General features: G+C 40.3%; 1 protein-coding gene across 2 annotated transcripts in view; it reads left to right on the top strand.

Moving 5' to 3' along the window:
• Positions 1–22,923, top strand: part of bahcc1b (BAH domain and coiled-coil containing 1b) — a 220,666-nt gene that overhangs the window by 149,236 nt on the left and 48,507 nt on the right. For both annotated transcript variants that reach the window (XR_010966970.1, XM_068004128.1), the window contains exons 15-18: positions 17,347–17,479; positions 19,148–19,418; positions 20,673–20,918; positions 22,234–22,440. Coding sequence is in view for 1 of the 2 variants with exons in the window: in XM_068004128.1 (XP_067860229.1) it covers positions 17,347–17,479; positions 19,148–19,418; positions 20,673–20,918; positions 22,234–22,440 (857 nt within the window). In the remaining variant the exon portion in view is untranslated. The remainder of the gene's footprint in view (positions 1–17,346; positions 17,480–19,147; positions 19,419–20,672; positions 20,919–22,233; positions 22,441–22,923) is intronic.

Genomic DNA, 22,923 nt, shown 5'->3' with positions numbered 1-22,923 from the left:
CTTAGAAAGTGACGGTCCTTGTATTGATGATTCTGAGTTAATACAGCAATGTGGCAATCCTCTGATGATCACACCTCTGTGATATAGCTTGTTATGTTGAATTCAAGATTATGAACTTTTACATTGCCAGGTTAGTTCCAGAGTAAAATTGGTTTGGCTAAAGTCTGCAGCGAAATCTGTAACATACCACAAGCCCTACTCAGTTATACCAGTACAGAAAGTCTCCTCCTGTCATGGATTTTAAGGATGTCAGAGAATGTAAATAAATACCAGGAGTAATAATAAAGTTTGCTTTTGATCTATGCTGCCAGGCAACAGAGATCCTGGTGCACTGATCCGTCCTGCACGTCTGCATGAACAAACTGCAGAAGGTTGGAGGTCAACAGGTTGTGTAAATGCTACAGACCTTGGTTCTTATCTCAGGCACACCTGGGATGAGTGCTACAGTTGCTCCTTATACACTGCTGCTAACGGCCGTTAATTCCAGCATTTTTTTTTCTGAAGGTCTCAGATGTGTGTTGAGTTTCGCAGATTTTCAGCTCAGACCAAGAACTGAAGCTTCATTTATCTCGTTCAGCAGCAAGGATACCTGCTGACTGAAGAAATAACATTAATGTTGCTGCTCAGCTTTCCAGTAACTAATCTGAGAGAGAACAGGAAAAACTTACCCACTGAAAGAGGGTGAGTTTAAACTGTCCTTCGAGGCTGGGATTTGAATTTGCAGCCCTTGAAGCTGGAAGTCCATTTATCAGGTCATCCCCAATATACATGATTATTTAATAGCTATGACTTTTAGGCCAGCTTACTGAGAATTACAGATAAATACAATAATATTACCTACAGTAATTTTGTCATAAGGTATTGTAATTAATCTCTTTGTAATACCGACATTATTTTTGTACTTTTGTACACCTCATTATGGTGAAAGCTTTGAATACATTCTAGAATATGAAGCTTTCTTTGAGAACAAATATTTAGAAGGAAAGATGCTACAAACTAAAAAAAAAGTCTTTCACTCTTTCAGGAGTTGAAGACGTGTCCAATGTGCTGTTGACACACTCATCACACTGCAAGATAATTCAACTTGGAAACAGTGACCAATCTTGCATAAAGCCCCCAGCACTGCAGAAAATAAAGCCATTGGTTACGCTGTGGTAGTGCTCATTATCACAGGGACTCATTATCATTCATTATCTGCCCAGGGATGGCATTCCTACACTGGAAGACCCCTCTTTAATTGGACCTTTTCTGGTACAAATTGCCTCTCTTCCCACCACCACCCCCCCCCCCCCCAACCCCTACACACAGCAGGCTTATTTGCATAATTCCTTAAAGCTAGTCAGTAATGTGATTGGTGTATGCAATGTATCAAACTCACTGATTCAATGAAGATAATTCAATTTGTACAAAACGGCCAATCACATTAAAGCTGAACAAATGGTTTAGTTTCCCAGTAGGAGACTTTGTCAAAAGTAATAGTTTAGGGAAAACAAACATCAGTAAGCATAAGACCACAGAATCTAATGACTGACGACTTTTTAAATTGTCAATAAAAACGTGTCAATAAATGCAATCTTGCTTGAGATTCTGAAAGAGCCTCCAACAAATATCGATTTATATTCTTCAGATTATTTAAAAATTATTTACACAGTGTTTTGAATCATGGAATTCTGAAACATCTGTTTTAACAATCACAAAGGTAATTTTTGAGAGTACCATTGCTGTTCATTACTCATGATCATAGCCACCTTGTTAAAAGATCAAGACTAAAAGGTTGAGATCAGTTAGTGGGTGATTTTAGTGTTGTACTACATTGGACTCTTAGCTCAGCAACCTAATTTCATGGGGCTCCACTTCCATTACAGAACTTTGCTAAGATTGAGTGCAGTAGCAGGAATACGGCTGCCACATTGTAACCCTGTTTTTACAACCTGCGATCGCCACTGGTGAGGCTCCGCATCCGGACCAGAGCCGTGGAAATTTATGCCCCTCTCCCCTCAGTTTTTGCTGTCTTGAGCTTCTACTTGGGGTGCATTTTTGCAGCCTCAGTAGGGAGGGGAAGGAAAGTTGGGGAGGGTTCCCTTTTCACAATGCTGACACTTACCTGCTGGCAATTCAAACAACGAGTATCCACGGAAATATCTGACTGCTGGAATGTCCCAATCTCCTAGGCAACAAAGAGGTAACATGGGTATGGTAGGGCTAAATGCAGGGAAAAACATATGGATGAAAAACAGGCAGTAAGATTTAAATATCAGATTTGTTTTCAGACTGAAGTTGCAAAAATATGATTATTAATGTCAGAAATTGAGATTTGCACCAGTTATGTCCTGGGTTTGTTGTGCTTTGGAATATTGTATCGGAATGAGTTAGAATTATAAGAAATGTTTTAAGTGATGTAGAATGGGACAAAGATTTTAAATACATTTCCTTAAGTTCACCCCCTTCCCTCCATGTGGCTTGGAGCAAGCAAGATTAGACAAGCTGGGCTGGGGAGCCCAAAACCAGAAAATGTGCCATAACTCATCAGAAAATGTATTTTCACCTCTTGGATCTACGTTTGAGTCCAGATCAGACATGAGAGATGAAAGTTTTATCATTCTCTAATAGCTTTTAAGGAAGTTAGTGAGTTGGATCTTCAATCAACACAAGCTTAAAGCACAAAACCCACACTTGCACATATTAGCCTAAAAATTCCTTTCTTGTGAAAGCATGAAAATTGGGCAAATTGGGCAGACATTTGGGGTAGGACCTTGTTATGTTAGGTGCCCACACCTTTTTTTTTGCTTGTTCAGAGTTCCTTGGAAGTGGGGCCAGGCAATTTATGTGTCCCTCCCTTTCTGTGTGGATGCCACAGAAAGAGGCGAGTGGTACGATGGCACAATCTGCCTCCCTTGCCCCCACGTGTGCCAGGACCTGATCCTGGCAGACATGGGGCTCAGTTTTTCTTTTCGATGGATGGTCTTCCTACGGCAGTGGATCATAGAGCGATCAATTAAATAGATCTTACGGCTGCCAGAACCACCCACTTACACTTAGCACTGAAAATGGTGCAGATGCCAGCCCAAAATATGCTAATTCCCCTGATCCCAGGATTTAGGACAGGGTCAGGGTCCGCGGGGTGCGTGAAAGTTGGTACAGCACAGAAGGAGGCCATTCGGCCCATCATGCCTGTGCCGGCTCTTTGAAAGAGCTAGCTAATTAGCACCACTTCCCTGCACTTTCCCCATAGCCCTGTAATTTTTTTCCCTTCAAGTATTTATCCATTTCCCTCTTGAAAGTTACAACTGAATCTGCTTCCACCACCCTTTCAGACAGTGCATTCCAGATCATAACAACTCACTGCGTAAAAAAATGTCTCCTCATGTCGCCTCTGGTTCTTTTGCTAATCATCATAAATCTGTGCCCTCTAGTTACCGACCCTGCTGCTACTGGAAAAAGCTTTTCCTTATTTACTCCATCAAAACCGTTCATAATTTTGAACACCTCTATCAAATCTCCCCTTAACCTTCTCTGCTCTAAGGAGAACAACCCCAACTTCTCCAGTCTCTCCACATTACTGAAGTCCCTCATCCCCATTACCAAATCTCTACTGTACCCTCTCTAAGGCCTTAACATCCTTCCTAAAGTGTGGTGCCCAGAATTGAACACAATACTCCAGATAAGACCTAACCAGTGATTTATAAAGGTTTAGCATAACTTCCTTGATTTTGTACTCTATGCATCTATTAATATAGCCCAAGATCCCATTTGTTTTGTTAACAGCCTTCTCAACTGATCCTGCCACCTTCAAAGATTGTGTACATAAACCCCCAGGTTCCTGCACTCCCTTTAAAATTGTACCATTTGGTTTATATTACCTCTCCTCATTCTTCCTACCTAAATGTATCACTTCACACTTCTCTGCATTAAATTTCATCTGCCATGTGTTTTCCCATTTCACCAGTCTGTCTGTGCCATCCTGAAGGCTGTTACTATCCTCCACATTCCAGGCCTTATGGTTCAAAATAAATCCTGTTGTGCGTGGTATTTTCACTCCAACGTTTTGGAATGAATTTGGTTTGGTTCAACTCCAGAATTAAAATAATCATTCTAATAGCCATAGCATTAACTTCTGTGTTCTCTAAGTAAAACCTCTGCAGAGGTGGCCATATGCTAGTGTTTCTCTAGGGATGTATAAATTCTTGTCTGTCATTTAGTGTTTCAGGTTTGGCATGTGAGATTGACTAGCAACATGGAGATTTTTGTCACTTGCGCATAGGCATTGGTACACTTTAAGATGATACTGGCCTGTGAGGCCTGTAATTTGAATTGTGAGACAATAATGTGAACTTTATCAGCCCTGTTACCTGGAGTGAACTCTGGTGTAGTCATGCTGGGTACTAATGTAGAAGTGTTTTATATGACTAATTGAAAACCTTATCTGAATGGCATGGCTATCTTGAACCAACTGAGTGAATAGCGTGTTTCTGTGTAGCACTTTATTGTCTTCCTAAACGAAAGACTGTCAGGATGAGCAAGCTGCTAGCTACAATGGTCTCTTTTTTGTTGTATTTCAGTAGTAAGTTGTATTGGAGGCACAAAGAAGCCTGACCTGGAATATTCTCCCCAACCTGCTAATGGAGTGAACTCCTTGGAGACCTGCTCCAGAAAGTTGTATGATAGAGTAGCCTTTGAACTTTGACCCTAGCTCGGGAAGATAAGAATGGGAAGTCTGCTTTTGTGAATTCTAGTGGAATAGACTTGGTGAAAACCTAATAATTAAAATTTAATTGATTGCATTCAGTCTGATGTTTCTGGGGCCTAGTTTATGTGGCGAGCTTGAACCCTTTTGCCCTCAGCAGAAATAAAACTTCCATCAAAGCAAAAGGCTTTTTTTTCCAACAGAAAAAAATCACCCAGTGAGGACAAAGGGTTCACTCTTACAGCATCTGAATTAAAGCAGTCTAGATGTTATTTTCAGGTCAGTTTCCAAATGAACATAACCAGTAATATATAACCAGTGATATAATTTACCACCTACTGGGAGGTTATAGTGCTTGGTTGCTTGTTTTTACTTTTTTTTAAGTAAACGCTTTAAGACTTTATTGTCTTCCTTATTATCCTTCAGTCTTTGACTTAATTTGAACTGGTGAGATGTATTCATATTCTCCAACAAAAAAAAAACAATTTGATAAATCCATTATGACACAGGGCGCTTTTACATTATTCTTTGGCCGCCGACTCCTGTAGCATGTGCCTGCCTCAAGCAGCAGTCACGTCAACATAAACCTGCTGTACTTATTTAGACCAGCAGCAAGGAAGACCCGCACTTGTTGGTTCTTGGCTGTCACTGGTCTTGCTGGAGGTACTGCTGTGGTGACCGTGAAGTGTTCCGGTGGTCACAACATCATTGTGCACAGATGTATCTATTATCTCCGTATTAACTCAAAGACAAAGTCATGGCTCTAGAAATTGAATCGCACAGCACTTGTTTTTCAGGCAAAAAAAATGGGCGCTGAATGGTCCAATATGGCGTGTGGTGTGCGCTCGCTCATTCCGCACTGGATGTGCGCCTCATGCTATATTGGTTTAGGGCGTCCTGTACTCGTCCAGGTCGCCCGCCTGAAACAGGCGTTAGGCCCATTGCCTATGCAAATCGGGAGCGTAATGCCTATTTCAGGCTCCTTTCTGGTATTGGAAACACTTGCATGCTGCGATTGTTTTTTTTATCAGGCAAACTAATGGTCTTTAAAGGCCAGAGGCTGCCAACAAAAAGGTAAGTAATGTTTTATTTACCTGGATGTGGAGCCTTAAGGAGCAGGAGTGCTCCTTTTGGTTCCACATTAAAACTGCGGACCGCTGCCGGCCGCTGCTTGCCCCTACTTCCGATCTCCTCGCCCTGGACTCACGGTAGGTCCAGTGCTGAATTCCACATCAGTGTCGGTGCGGCAGTTCATGGTCGCTGCTGGGTTCTCGTCAGCGTGAACTAATTTCTAGGCCGCCAGCATGCTAGCAAAAATGTCACGGCCAGCGTGCACATGCACTTACCTTTGCTGCAGGTCTGCAAGGAGGCCAACAGCATGATTTAAAAGCAAGTTCAGGATAGCTGCCCTGTTGTGCCACTTTCCCCAAGAAGCAGCCTATAATGTAAATTGTCCGTAGGCCCAATATTTATCAATGACTGCGCAGGCAAAATCTCAGTACATGGTGAGTTCTGCGAGTTGGAGCCCATAAATCCTCCACTCCAACCACATGACACCACCTGCCTACAATGGAGGGAATATACCACTCACAGCGCAGTGATAAATTCCAAACCTTCCTTTGGAAAGATTCAAACCATTTTTATATTCCAGCATTTTATAACAACAACACATCCAAGAACGCAGTCGCTGTCGTTTAGATAATAAAAAAAAAATAATTGATGGGTATTGAACACCAAGATATCAATCCTGCCACAAGGTAATTGGCAAAAGAACCGGAGGGGAGATGAGGAGAATTTTTTTTACGCAGCGAGTTGTTATGATCGGGAATGCCACTGTCTGAAAGGGTGGTGGAAGCAGATTCAATAGCAACTTTCAAAAGGGAATTGGATAAGTACTTGAAGAGGAAAAATTTGCAGGGCTATGAGGAAAGAGCTGAGGAGTGAGACTAATTGGATAGTTCTTTCAAAGAGCCGGCTCAAGCACGATGGGCCGAATGGCCTCCATCTGTGGTGTATGATTCTATGAAGTGTTTAATATCATTAACCTTCTTCAGAACCACTACAGAGTAAATACAGGAAACGGAAACATAACAGGGAACAGTGGACTAAACTAATGACAGAAATAAAATCAACTTACTCAAAATAGAATTGGCAAATATTTAGTTAGCAACAGAATTGGAGATAAAAGTCATAGCAAAAGACTGAAATGATCAAATATTCCATGGGCATGATTTGCTCTAAGGCTGGGTCTGCAGATAAGGGTTGAACATTGGGGAAAGAGGAATGGATCATTATTCTGGAGTTCTGCTTGATTACCTTTGGGGATCTGGGAGCAATTTCCCATAGGAAATTAATTAGGTGGGGTAGAGTCACTCACGATCAGATACATTGTACTTGATCTGTGGAAGGAAAAGGTTTGATTAAGCTGTTTCTCATTCTATGCTTTCTTCTGTTCTTTCCTTTTCCTTATTGTAAATTTTGATTATGGAACAGCACAATATCAAGTAACGCCAGCTAATGCGAAATATATTTAAAAGTTTGTAACAGCCTGTAGCTGCAATGGTTAGAGCACTGAGCTCAAGACTGGAGGGTCAGAAGTTCAAATTCCAGGCTTGCTTGACATTCTGACCGATTGCCCTGACTTGGTAGCTTTTGCTGATTATTAGCCAGACCACTAACTTGAATGATGTGTAATAGCAAAGTGCTGCATCTCACCTGACCAGTGCCACCCTGCAAAAGCGTGTCTCCTGTGAAATAATCGTAAGAGTGTAATAACAGTGGCTATCGAGAAAGGTGCTTTCCCAGCTAAAGGAGTTAGAATGTGGGGAAGGCAGAGTGGGAACCTAGAAAAGGGGGGAAATGAGACGATTTTCAGATCAAGCTGATTTCAATTTGCTTCATTTACTCCTTGTCATCAAAACTTCAATAACTTCAATTTAGATCAGTGTTCCTGTATCTCGGAAGCAGCAGGGTTTGTATTTGTAGGTAGGAACAATGGGAGGTGTTATCTGAAAGATAATTACTCTGCTGGGATAGATGAAGTCAACACTTCCCTGATTTCTCACATCTGCTGGCATCAAAGTAATTGGAAAGCAAAGTGACAAACCCAAAGAGGGTAGGAAGGGAGGTTTCATGCAGCTCATTTCGGACCAAGTGGGGGGAAGGGTGATATATGCGTCACAACATACTCCCTTCTGCTGCTGAACACGTATAAAACCCCTCAGGTCATAAAGAATGTCATGTCTCCCCATGGAACTCTATTTTGTAATTGAAGAGACAGGACAGTCAAATCCTATTTGACAAATTTTCTGTTTGACACCAAATATGTGTTCAGTTATCATGACCTAACCCTTTCACTGGTACTGTAGGAGCCGGGGAGTGGTGACTTGTTTGGATGCGACTTGACCCTTTTCCGCGTAAGTGTTTTAATGTACTGGCTCTATTTCATGATCTTTTCATGCAGGGTTTTGAAATTGCTAGCACTGCTGTTTTGTAAAAAAAATAGCTCACATTATTGTACTACCCTCAGACTGTATATTGTGAGGAATTGAAAAATCTAAATCGTGAATTGTGGTTGAAAAAGAGGGTATCAGGAAAAATTAAAAAGAATTTACCTGTAAAGAATTTGAGGGAAACAATTTTCAGGTTGGTGTAAAACTATAGGTTTACTTTGCTACTTTTTTGTATCGTCAATCAACTCTTTTGTCACCGTGTTTGTAAACAAAGTATGCATAAATCAGGTATACTTCAATGGAGACTTCAATTAGCAAAATGTGACTAATCAAGTGCTAAAAATAATGTGGACAATATACTTCAAACATAACTTCAACATAGCCAAAAGTAGCATTGTACCAAGAGCCTAATGGGCGTAAAGCTACAGCATCCATGTTAGAGTCATATAGCGCAGAAGGAGGCCATTCGGCCCATCGTGCCTGTGCCAGCTCTTTGAAAGAGCTATCCAATTAGTCCCACTTCTCTTCTCATTCTCTATAGCCCTGCAATTTTTTTCCCCTTCAAGTATTTATCCAATTCCCTTTTGAAAGTTACTATTGAATCTGCTTCCACCACCCTTTCAGGCAGTGCATTCCAGACAAAACAACTCGCTGCGTAAAAAAAAAATTCTCCTGATCTCCACTCTGGTTCTTTTGCCAATTACTTTAAATCTGTATCCTCTGGTTACCGACTCCCCTGCCAGTGGAAACAGTTTCTCCTTATTTGCTCTGTCAAAACCCCTCACAATTTTGAACATCTCTATTAAATCTCCCCTTAACCTCTTCTGCTATAAGGAGAACAATCCCAGCTTTTCGAGTCTCTCTACATAACTGTAGTCCCTCAAATCCGAGCTGCTGAAAAGTTACAGTGCCAGAATTACTTTCATCCCCAGTGAACTTCTGAAGGGAGGTAAAGTGGCAGTTTCCATATGAACCTCAAAATACCACTGAGAGAAAGTGAAACTCTAGAATGCCTCTTGTACTGTCCTCTGTCAGTTTTAGGCCAGTTTTAAAATTTCAAATGAACTGATCATTATCTCTAATAACTTCAGTTGATCTAGAAGTGACTCCCATGCTGCATAATCTGTCATCAAAAGATGCTGAATACATAACTCACTGAGGGGTGAGATTATATATAAGTCACTGGCAAGTTTTTGTTTTCTTTGGTTGTTTTCCATATTGGTTACCCGTAAGCACCTGTGATGATTTGACTAATGCTTGGGCAAGTCACCTGTAGGTTCCATTAGAACAAAGGTTATGGGTTATCTTTGCTAATAGATAGCTTTTTGGCAATCAAAGGTATTAAGGGATATGGGCCAAAGGCGGGTATATGGAGTTAGATCACAGATCAGCCGTGATCTTATTAAATGGCAGAGCGGGCACGAGGGGCTGAATGGCCTACTCCTGTTCCTATGTTCCTAATGATCCACCAATTATAAAGATCGCGATGTACACATAACAGATCAAAATTGTGTAAATATTTGTTGTATTGTAAAATAGGTTTAGATTGAATTTGGTCTGAAACATTTTGCCCTGAAGATATGCAGAGTTCATGTAGGTTTCTGTAGAATGCTGCCAATATCTTAAGATTCAACTCCCAGAGTGTATAATAAATTCATTACCATTCATTTTAACATTTACGGTATCAATCGCAACATTACCTGTGCTAATTGAACTTAATGTCTCATGATAAGAGATAATAATGAGTAAGAAAGCTACACTGACAGTGATGTGAAGCTTAAGGACGTAAATTATTGGTCAAATTGAGACGTTTCAAATACTTTGATTTTCATCCTGCTGTAGAAACTGATCTTAACTCCAATGTCTATCCTGTATGAATGAAATTTGGGATGATGGTAGTTTATCATAGAAAGTAATGTGGGGTTAAATATGAATCTGCTTTCACACTAGGCGTGTAAAAAATAGAAAACATTATCATTGAATGACAGCCACCATACTCATCGTCAGTACTCCTTTTAGAAGGTTTATAATTAACTTTGTTTATTTTTTCCTTATATAATCTTATTGAAATTTTGAATTTTGCCCTCAAGGAGTGAATGCTGTTGACCTACCCAGAGAACCAGCTGAAAGGTGTTACTAAACCGGTCTGTATGAGGAAGTCAAAGTGATATCAGTGGATCATTTATTAGTCGAGGGTGCGCTAGCAATCTTAGCATTCCATTTGTGTATTAATTCGGCTTTTGGCTCTCTGGGGCCGCAGTTGGGTCAGAGGTTGTGGGTTCGAGCCGCACTATAGATTTGAGCATATAATCTAGGCTGATGCTTCACTGCAGTACTGAGGAAGTGTTTCATTGTTGGAGGTGTTGTTATTTGGATGAGATGTTAACCCAAGGCCCCAGTCAACCTGCTCAGGTAGATTTAAAGATGTCATGCACTATTTGAAGACAGAACAGGAAATTCTCCTGGTGTCATGGCCAGAATATTTGGTCATTCATTCCTTTGCTGTTTGTGGCCTTGCTGTGTACAAATTGGCTGCTGTGTTTGCCTACATAACAAAACTAACTGAACTCAAAAGGTAATCCATTGGTTGTAAAGTGCTTTTAGCATTTTGCAGACGTGACAAGGCACTATATAAATGCAAACTCTTTCCTTCTTCAAGTCAGTTTACCCAATAACTTCAATTGGGGGTAATTTTCAACTTCACTGCCTTGGCATTAACCTGATGGAGCAGATCACCCACCCATTGTAGAACCCGCCTGATTTTCATCCCATTGAAATCAGTGCATTATGCTCTGCCAGGTTAGCACCCAGTTGAAAATCACCTCCTTGTTCAAGGAATATTATTTAAAGAAAACAATCAACAGTAAAAATGAAGGAATTAGATTGTTTTTACCTTTTGATTTTTAAAAAAATGGATCCTAGTAGTGGGGCTTTTTAAGCACGCGGATTATATGTACGTGTATAAACAAGAAATGCACAGGCTATTAACCAAAGCTTCGGTAGTTATTATGAACATCTATAGTTGTAAGATAGATTTCACATTGGTTTGGTGACAATGTATCTTTTTTATTTCAATTTTACATATTACTACGTTTTATGATACAAATGCTGTGATATTCCCACAAATCAGCCACTAAATAGATCCCATTATCACTTCTTGCCTAGTTATGTAGTACAATATCACTTTTTGTTTAATTACGTGCCACACAAACAAAAACTGACTGTCCTCCATGATTACTGGCGTGAATAAAGGTGGAACTGGAGAAGATAATAAATCAAGAAGTTTCTATAGATCACACAGAGGAACACAATCTGGAATATGTTCCAAAGCAGTAAAATATCTTGAGGTTGAGATGGGTTTAATAACCCAGTCGAGCTTCCCTGTCACTCTTTGTGGCATCATCTCAACCCCTCGATGTACTACTGCCTTGTAATCCACTCCAGACTGTGTTATCCCTTAAACACTGCTGTTTTTCTCTCTGTGGCCTCTCTCTTTCCCATAAGCAGTGTTTGAGCAGTAGCGAGTGGGGGGAGAGGGTAAGACAGCTGAGCTGGACACAGTTGGGCTTGATGGGGGCTCACTTTCATTTGATTATTTTTGTTAATATATTTAATATATAGGCAAGAAAGTGCAAGAGAATATTTTACACGTGACCCACCATATTAATGTCAACGTCTGTCAACAATACAAGTTCCACTCCTTCCCAAAAGACGATTAAGTGTTCACAGTGTGTATTTGAATATCAGACTGCTGTGACTCAATCCGCTCACAGGCCTGGGGGAATCACGTGACCCGTCTCCTTGGTAACAGCACACATTCTGTTCCCTTTTAAAAATCCCCCATCTCTGCTTCCCATTGTTTTATTAGCTTGCCTCCCGATGGGATCTGAGCTTGCAATGGAACATGACACGTGTTGCCAGTGCAGAAAATTTGTCAAAACACTTCTCATTATGCACTAGATTCGGGACAGGTTTCCCTTCTCTCTTTAACTTTGTCTTAAGTTTTAGAATTTCTAAAAGTTTGATGAAAGTCTGCAACTATAAATTTTTCTGCATGTTAATTGCAATCATTGAGTAGCCTCATTTACCTGATAAAAATCTGACAGCAAGGTACACCTGTTCAGCCTTGTACTCAACAGATAGCGGCCACTTGTTTACAAACCATTTACAGAAAGTTTCAAGCACTCACCAGTCCTAAATCATTCATTAGAAGAGAGATTTTCATCGGGGTACAGAGTCATACTGAGTACATTTAAATGCACTAACTCATGATTTACAGTCGCACAGCAAAGTAATGTATCTTTTAACGATCTCAAGTCTAACAGACAGCTTATCCTTACATCATGTAAACACTATGTAAATTTTTTTCCCAGCAAGATTTTACTGGCCTGGTTGACATGGAATGCAAAATCTATAGGTCTGTCTGCAGCAGATGTAAACAACTTGATCCACTGCAGTTGGAGTATAAAGAATCTACACATCTTTAAGTTGACCAGTTTGAAAGACATGCACGTCAGTTAGCGATACTGACTGAGCAAGTCATCCCAATCTGGAAATGAAGTTATATATTTCATTGCAGGTAAATTAGGTTGTTTTAGGTAATCTACAGGTAAATTGTGTAAATAAAATGACTCCATTCTTTGGGGAGGGGTGATGAAGGTATTTTATTCACTCTCCTTTTCCAATTCTCTAAGTGTCCTCACACTCCAACCAAAGAGTATGCAATCTGCAGGGAGGTACACAAATATGGCCCAGGGTAACTCCCCTCCTCCAATTTTGCACCACTCCCTTTAAGGGTTCATCTGGCCTCCACTTAGCACTTTAATGTGGTAGTGGGGTTGAGATTGAGAATTCATCCTGTAAAGAATCCTAGGCAGAAACCCATATATTACTCAGTGTCACAGGTCCCAGTGCACTGTGACATCAAGCGTACAGCCCCATCACTCCACTCAGCAATATTCCGACAGGTGGCCTTTCAACATTTGCAGGAAATCTGGGAGCTAGAGTAACTAAAAGAAAAGAGTTTCAGGTGGTTTATAATGAACTTAACGTTCCTACACACTGTTAGTTGTGGGTCTGCTCTTTAAGAGAGTACATTGAAAAGTTGAATGAGCCTGCCTTGGCTTCCATCTTTAGGAATGCATTTATCTTACTTCCCTCTCACCGATCCAAGTATAATTTTGATCTAACACAAAGTGCAGAATTGAATTCATTTTGTTGGAGCACGAATAATTCTCTAATCATTTGTTTTCTGTATTCCGCACATTCATATTATCAGCCCAATGCCTGATGCTGGCATCTGCTGAAGTGAATCTAGGGTCCACAATCTTAAGCATTTAAGTATCTGATTTCATTTCGTAGTGACACAGTGATAACATCTCCATGTGAATGTTGGCACAGCTTTGCATTATGCAGTCCAAAGCATTGGAGCGTGATGCCAAATAATGAAAGTTAAGATCATTTGCAGTTATATACTGTACAAACCATAAGCAAATGTAATATGAATAGAAGATGAACTGGGTCACACTGTAGTTGTATAATAATCTGAAAGGTCTACAAAACAATTTTTACAGATACCAGTAATCTGAAATAAGGAGCATGTTTATTCTTGTCAAATGACTGGGTTGTCATTTCATCAGGTTTCCAAACAAGATCTGAAGAGGCAGAATTAGTGAAATAATGATGTAATTTTAATTTCTGGACTGAAAAAATTGAAGTTTCTATAATATTGATTTGTAAGTATGAAACCTCATGGCAATCGTTCCACTGTAGCAGGAACTTCCCTGTCAGCCACTAATTGTAGACATGGAAATGGAGTTTTTACAGCAGTTTCTGGTTATCACAGAATTGAGCATCTTCAAAAGGGTGTTGGTACCCCTTTAGTGTAAAACATAATTTACGGTTGTTTCAGCATGTTTTAAGAAATGTTGTAGCTGCTGGTTTTAGTGCACTAAACGCAGTGACATTTGATGAAAACTGCAAGAATGAGAACTGATACCCCTTTAAATTTAATTACGCCATATATTGGTACACCTGGCTAGTGGGTCCCACATACAAGCCTACAGGATTTTTGACCAAGCCATTTCTAGAAGGTCTGCTCGATTTAGACACAGAGTGCAGCTTTTCACTTATGAGTAATGTTTTTTGAGTCCATAAAACACTTAGACAACTGATAACTGGTCCCCAGTCTCACTACTGCACATCTCAGTTAACTGTCCATCTAATTAGGTCAACTCAACATCTCATTACTCATGCCATAGACCAGATATCCAATATAAACGATGTACGTCTTAAGTTCATAATTGCCATATTGTAAATATAACACAGAAATTTGAAATAAATTAGGGTTTATTCTACAGTATCATTTATACATGGTTTAAATATGTATCTAAAGTCGGGCAGCTCGCAATTCGCCTGGAAGGATCACACAGTTTAGAGCTGTTTATCAAAGAACGAGACTGGAAAGAATAAATTATTTTTAAACTAAAATTGTATTCAGAATAAACAAAACTTGACAAGATACAAAGGTTACACTGCAGTTTCTTACACCTTAAACTTTCTATTTTGTTGTGCTAACCTCATGCAGTTTATTCCATAGAGTTAGTGCTCCTGTAGTTGAACAGGGCTCTCCTTGCCTCCCCCGGTCACATGCATGAGCAACTTAGGACATTGGTGACACTTGGCTCTGAGGTCAGGAAAGGGCATCAGGTCTTAAGGTCAGCATGAGAGCAGTCATGTGAGATTTGCTGACAGAACCAATGCTGACTGTGCAATTTAAATCCAGGATCATGACCCAGTTCGTTCAGAATCAGATTACAGGCTGCTCATGCACTAAATTAAATAAATAAAAGTTAAAATTATAGAGACAGTTTCTCTTTTGTTGGTCTGAGCTGGGATTTAATTAAGCAATAATTTGCCCTAAAGAGTAGTAGGTTATGTCTGATTGAAAGAAGGGCTCAGAAGATTGAACCTCCAGTCGAGGAGAGAGTTTACCAGTTCTATCGACAACTCAAATGCGAGTTTAAAATAATGAAGCATGTTGTTATCCAACCGTTCCATGCAGCTTATTCAATCCTTTCCATGTCACATAATTATGAACCCTGATGTTACCCCTGCAGTTCAAAAGCTGCCACTTGCAAAACTGCTTCTACTAACTAAAAGAGGCGAGCTGATTCTGATCCTGCTCAGTATATACCTCGCAAATGTCTGTACAGTGTTATACCACAGGTACGATGCTGTGGTGGTACCTGCTTCTGGGGCTGGCAGACCAAGTTACATTGCCAGCTCTAAACCATCCTCTGGTCAGGGAAAATGAAGCACAGAGCTCCACTAATCAGCATCCAAATACCAATTAAATTGTGCTACTAAACAGCAGCAAGTCAGTTGGCTGTTTGCTAACAACAAGAAGATTAACAATAATTTTTTTTTTAGAAGCTGGCAGTGTTTTAAAGCTCACTTCACACCAGATTTGTAGCAGACTACCATCTTGGGGTGATCTCACACCCTCTGCCTAACTTTGATTGGAGTTATACTGTACACATTGCATCGCCACACAGCCAACACATCTGTGAATCAGCACAAAATGTGTGGCATAATTGTCTTTACAAATGAACTGGTTACTTTGGACCCCTTCTGAAAACATTAAATACTTTTTTTTTTGAAACGACAAGCTAATTTTAAACACAATATTTAAAGTGATTACCTGAAATAGTAACTCCTATCGCTGCCACTGTTAACTGAATTACTAAAAGAGCTATAACTTTTATTTATATGATGTACTTGGAACCAAAGCATTTCACACATATTTTTGGAGTACAGGAGGGTCTACGTTTCTTAGGCCTGCAGGTAAAACAAGAGCCTGTAAACAAGGGATTTAAAACATGGGTAGTACACAAGGCTTTTGTTCGCAGTATTCCCAGCAAAGATGGTTTTACCCCCAGCAATAATATCTGGCTGTTGTGGGCCCAGGTGAAATGGCTACAGACTTCAACACCTGAAGATAGGCCTTTCCTTCTCCATCACCCAATGATTTAGATTTGCTTTAGTGTTTTCTTACTCCTGTGTGATCACTGACATTTCCAATCTGTGTATTAACCTTGCTACGAAAATGCACAGAAAACAGATGCAACTGAACAGGAGTTTTAACAAAATTACGAGCCAAATAGCAAACAGATGGAAAGTTGAAACGCAACATCAAAATAACAAGAGGTCACATTTCAGTTCCCTGACCTTACCTACCCAAATCTTGAAAAAGTAGATTTTTTTTTGTGTTGGCTGCTATCCTATATGAGATTGTTCTGATAGAATCCAGATGAGATCATGCAGCTATGGTTTCACTGCAAAGCAGCAAATCTCAGATTCCACCAGCAAAGCTGAGGATCCTTCACAGGCTGTCAGTGTGAGGAAGCCGTGACTGAGGATGAACAAACAGCTCAGATTTGACTTTCCTGATTATATTCTGACCGCACCACATCCGAACATAAGATTAAAACTGTTCAGATTCTCCAAAAGTCTGACGTACAAGATTTTACAATGGGTTCGCAGTGCAAATGTTAGTGCAAATCACCAGAGTTATTTCCTCTGATCTTGCAAACCTATTGTCACTGTGTGCTTCAAAGAAAACTGCAACACATGCATCAGGATGGTAATTTAATACTGCTCGGTGGCATGAACTGACTCCAGAGCAGAGGTGAGTGCAAACGCTGAGAGAGCATTTTTGATCATCATAATGAATCTGACCCTGAATCGAATATGTGCTTTCAGTGTAAAGAGGATTGAAATGTATGAAAAGTGGATTTGTTACCATCTGTTCTGTACATTTTGCTCATTGTATTATAATATTCAACACTGTACTTCTGTGACATAGAGGTATGGGGATTGCGATGCGGCGGAGGGGAGGTGGGAAATAAATCAATGAAAAATATACAGAATTCTCGGAAAGTAGCAAATTCCTCAGAGTTAATGTCCCAACGGTCAATTAGAAACTTAATGCTGAATGGCTCGGTGTAGAAATCTATCTATTGAACTGTTCGAAAGCAGCGGTGAATAGTCTAATGGTGATCTAGTTTAATTAGTGATTCAGAGATTACCACATCAAGCTGGGTCCTCGCTCAACAAGACCAAGCTGGCCCTGTCAGGATGCATTTGTTACAGTAATCGCCTTAGATAATGCAGCGCACTGAAAGCAGCCTTTGCTTTGTTTATTTCTAGATCCATCAGGACAGGCCTGAGCCTCCTCTGTGAGGAACTGAGGAAGGAAGGGGAGCCCAAGAAGAAGAAGTGCAAACTGTCTGGGAGGGAAAGCAAAGAAGAGGAATATGGTGGCAATAAGACTGGGTCAGAGGTCAGTAAGTGTATCTTTATTGTTAAAATAAAAAGCGCGACTAATGTGCGGACTAGGCTCTTCTGACAGCTCAGTTAATAAAGAAACAGTCCTACGTGGAGCTGAACCATACTGACCAGGAATGTTCCTCCAGCTTTACTCCTCAGTCTGTGCCGAGTTAGCTGATCTCCGCTTGTAGCTGGTGATAGACGTGCTACAATTAAGCTCAGCATCCTCTGTTAGGGAGGGAGCAATCAGCCAGCAAATCCACTCATGACCACTATCCCGTGACTCCAGCTGGGAAGTACATGCTTGTGGACATCAGGTGAAGATTGGGTTGAGCTTGGCATTGATGCCCCCCACCACTTCATGTCTCTCAATGACCCCTGTCCAGGTATCCATATAATCACTTGGGCAAGATACTGGATGGTGGACAACACCCATGGTACCTCCTGCATTACAACAGTGACTACACTTCAAAAGTACTTCATTGGCTGTAAAGCACTTTGGGACATCCTGAGGTAATGAAAGGCACTATATAAATGCAAGCCTTTCTTTCTTTATAGCCTAGCCAGAGTCGGCACCTTCAGGGGAAGAGAGGAAGATATTGGAGGAAAACTATTTTACTGCGACAATAAATCCATCTGTTAAGATCTTAAGAACATTTACAGTACCAAGACTGAGATCTCTTTTAAAACTTAAAGCAATAATAATTGCTGAACTAGCTTGATGCAGTACACTGTGCTTTTATTTTTTATTTTATTAATGAACCTGCAGATTTAAAGACATCGTTTACCAAATACAAGAACTGCAAGCCACACTGAGCAGAACGCAGGATACGCTATAGCTGTATTAAATGTAAACTGACAAATCTTGTTGTGGCAACAACACACTACAGCAAACATGAATACATCAGAATGAAAGATGGGGACAGAACGATGACATTTTGGGTCATTGGATTCGATTTCAGGCTATCGGTTTAACCGGAAAAGAGTTCTGAAAATGTAAAAAGACCAGATCTAAAATGAAAAAGTAAAAATCACCTGTTGGTCATTCAGGAATATACCTCATGAGTTGACAAAAAATTCCTAAGCTATGCTATACCACTTATATTGATCCTCAAGTTTACACCTGATGATCAATTCCATGATTTTATTTGGTATTGAAGATTAATCTGTAAATGAATTACATGTGTCTGTTTTGTCACCTTTTTTGAAAGTGGGCACCTTGTTAGCCTGTTTCCAAACACATTGGTGCCTCCCCAGTGTCCAGTAATTCCATTATAATCACCATAAATGCCTCACAAATCTCTTGCCCAGTCTCCCTCAGTACTCAGGGATGGAGACCATCTATCTCTGGGGATTTATTTGTCTGACTTAGGACTTCCATCTCATTTATATCAGAAAGTTATTAATTCTGCTGAGGTTATCTTTGCTGATAGAGGGCATGTTGCTCATGTCTTCCCTCGTGAATACTTGTTCCTGCATCATGTTGCTTTTTTCTCACTATGGTTGTAAGAAGGAGCTGGTTAGCTCTCAGAAGTACAGTTGTCAAGTTGGAACTCTGCTATGAGATAGACTTTGGTGTTTCAGTAATGAAATAGTTCTCAAAATAAACACTTGCACCATATATCAATATAAATAAATGACTGCATCTTTTAATCTTACATATAATATGGATTTGTTTTAGATTAAACCAAGAGCAAAAAAGGACACCCCTCAAACCAACCTCACATCTAAGTTGGGAAAATACAGCTCAAGGCCAAACCAAAAGGTACTGGGTAAAGCTGCAAATAAATCGCACACGACAGTCATGCTGAAATCTGCCAACACCAGCCCCTTCAGGGGCAAAACATCAGCCCAGCCTGGCAAGGTTCAGAAACAATTGGGAAAAGCGAAGACTTCCTCAATACCACACAGCCAAGATAGAGCAAAGCATATCACAGCAACTTCTGAAACGGGTAAGTGCGCCGTTCGAGGAGTCGGAGCTAGGTCAGGAGTTTCACAAAAGTAATGTCGTATCTGAGGTCATAAAAACACACGGTTACTTGGTGATTAAAAGAAACAAAAAGTGGAAATCTGAAACAAACACAGAAGATGCTGGAAATACACAGCAGGTTAATCAACATCTGAGAGAACAGGCAAGTTAGTGTTACGAGTGTAACCCTTCAGCAGGACTGGAAAAATGAACAGCATTTATATAGGAATGGAACAAAGGCAAGAGGTGGGAAAAAAAACATACACTTCCTCTCTTACATGTAGTTTTTAAAATTAAGCTAATCTTATTGGGATAATTTCTCTTCCCCCCCCCCCCCCCCACCGCTGTACATCACTACAAGCATCAAAGAGTGCTCAGCACAAGTGTAACAAATAATTGGTCACCAGTGTCAATATTGTGTCCCAATTGGTACTTTGAAATTGTTCTGATCTCACAAGATCATACGAAGTACTGCACATTTGGAGTATTTGTCTGACTTTGAAATACTCGTTCTAGAGCAAACTTGCAGATGACAGGAGCTTAATTTTAAATCCAGGTCACCTATACACAATCCTTTTTTAGATGCTGAAGAACCGAGGTTACTGTACTTGCTCACAGGAAACATGGAAAAATGAGGCTATTTGACAAGAATTTTCCTGTTTCTGACACAGGCCGATAGGTTACTTAGAATCAGTTTCTCTTGGTGCCTGTTTGTAAATTATTCAGTTTAACTAGTCGATCTCCTGTGGCATTGCACGTGGTGAGTCAAGTAGTCTTCAGGTGAAGCAGGGTTAGAGGGCCCGGGTAATTGGACCAGGGTGCGTCGATAAAATTCAGCTCCCATTTTAAAAATAATTTATTGTGCCCTTAATTTTATACATAATACTTTGATTTTGTGTAATTACTTATAGTTACATCGCAAAATTTACAGGCACGTGGAAAGTAGAGCTGATTGGAACAAAGGATTATCTCTACAGTACAGACTGAGGAAAGAGAGAGACGCAAAACTAAGACACAACTAGTGGGAGGACTTAAATACAGTGTGACAGGTTTACATAGGCAGTTTCCATTATGAATACGGGCATAGGAATTTATAATAGAAAAATTGACACAAAAGTCTGACAGAAACATGGCAACAGGAAATAGAGTTTTGTAGTCAGGACGTGCACGCAGTTGCAAGATTTTTTTCTATTATTGAAATAATAATTGAAGATGCTAACTTTGTTTTAAATTACAGCCTTGAAAATGGAATCGGGAGAAGAAGATGGTTTACTGAATAGTAAAGCTACTTTTGTAAAAAACAAAATGGCTCAGAAGGCTAACTCTGTCACTAAAAAGAAACCTGGTATTCAACAAAAGAGAAGGACTGTTGGGGTCAAAGTGCAGAAAAGAAGCAGTAAGAAGCAGAAACAGGAAGTTCAGGCCACAGTGAATGAAAAGGAATGGATGTCCACAGAGACCGATGGTTTCTCTTCAGATGCTGGTATGCTGCTTTTGTGTACAATGGCTCATAGAATTACTTAGAAATTACAACAAGGAAACAGGCCATGCAGCCCAACTAATCTGTATTGGTGTCTATTCTCTACACAAGCAGTAGTCCTAATCCCATGTGCCTAACTTGTTCGCATATTTCCTTATCCCCCTTTCGTTCAACCACCCATCTAACGTATTCTTAAATGTTGACATGGACTCTGCATCAGTCACTAATTCTGGTGGTGCATTCCATAGCCTCAGACCCCTCTGTGTAAAAAGTTTTTCCTGCTTTCTACCCTAAATCTTGTATCTAATTTTATATCTATGTCCCCTCATTCTACACTCCTCAATCACTGGAAACAGTCTGTTTCTATCTACTCTGCCCCATCTCGTCATAATTTTAAACACCTCTATCAAATCACCTCGTAATCTCACCTGTTCTATGAAAACAGCCCCAAATTTTCACACCTTTCTTCCTGTTCAAAAAATTTGCTTCTGAAGTAAAAAGGCCTTTCCGCACCAGTACTGATGCGACATAGATAGATTAATGTAGGCTCCTTGCGCAGTGCCTCAGTGGCTCAACACTGATTCATCAATACTTAGCACAATGACACTGTTGGATGTGCATGAATTTACAATTCTTCACAAGGTGAGTTGCAGATATCAGCTTGGCTCTAATGAGGGATTGCTGGGAAAAGGTGAGATGCCTCGGCATAGAAAGAGAAAAAGAGGAAACTATTAGAGGGTGAGATCATCAGGCCTCTGTCACATGCCTCCTCGTTGCTGGCAACAGTGGTAGAGACCTGGAAGCTGACTGTCTGCTACCTTTTTGGCCAGGAAGTTAGAGTTTTCATCAACTGAAACCCATTATAACTGGAACGCTTGCCTTGCTTCCCAAATGGAAAATGTTACCCGGAATCTTTTTTTAAAGTAGTATATCCAAGGCAATCCAGTAGCACAAGAGAGTCCAGAAAGTTACAAGCTTGAATCCCTGCAGTATTAGCCAATAGGAGTTCCACACCAAAATGAGATAATCCACAGGGAAGGGGACAACTGACACCTTGAATTGTGCATCTTGTTGGCAGTTTGACATGTAAAAATCTGAAACACAGTTTGACTGTAGGATAATGCAGGGTGGTGAACTTTTGGTCTAGCAGTTTTCCTTAGCATTGACCCATTGTTGAAACAAACACTGCTGGGCTAAAACCACATTAAACACTGTATTTTCTCCAAATGATTAAAAGTATGAAGGAACAACCCAGTGGCCACCTGCACAAACCCTGTTGGCTAACTTGTCTTTCCGTCTTTCTCTTTCTCTGGTCCAGATATGAGTGAGGATGACAACAACTATAATAGTTCTGATGCCAGTGATGGCATCACTGAACTGCCAATCAAAGATTCTAACCTGGGGCTCCGCACAGAATATTCAACGGTACTCACTGCGACTGAGATTGGTCCTTCGCCTTCCTCTGTTGTAAAGCTGGAAGCCAATCAGAAAGCGAAGAAAAAAAAGGAACGACAAGGCCTTCTGGGTAAGTAACCACAGATGTGTGACATTGCTTGATTATTACGAGTTAGTTAACACAACTGATTAACTAAGTGTGCACATAAAAAAGGGTCTGACTTTGGGGTTTTTTTTTGTATTTCTATCCCTTTTACTTTGTCTGTTCTTTTGCCACTTACACAATCAGTGTACATATGAAGTCAATTATAGTACAGCTTTCATCACAACTACGTGCTGTAGACACCACTTTGAGTATTGTGCTGGGGCAGTACAGCTGAGAAACACTGAGGTAAAAGGATTATTCATTTCTCTACCCACCCCTCCCCCCTACTTTCCTTTGCATTATTATCAGGATTTGTTCCCTGTTTTTCTCCCCCATAAATACTTCCTACGAGGGAGAGATTACCTGCAAAATTTGATCTCCATTAACCATGATATTTGGATGCCACATTGATCTGTGCTTCTATTGCTGTTTATGACGGAGAGAGAGGGTGAGCTGAAATGATAACTT

This window comes from Heptranchias perlo, chromosome 23 (assembly GCF_035084215.1).
Source record: "Heptranchias perlo isolate sHepPer1 chromosome 23, sHepPer1.hap1, whole genome shotgun sequence".
NCBI lineage: Eukaryota > Metazoa > Chordata > Chondrichthyes > Hexanchiformes > Hexanchidae > Heptranchias > Heptranchias perlo.
Note: the sequence above shows the minus strand (reverse complement) of the source record. Positions and strands in the feature narration are given on the sequence as shown.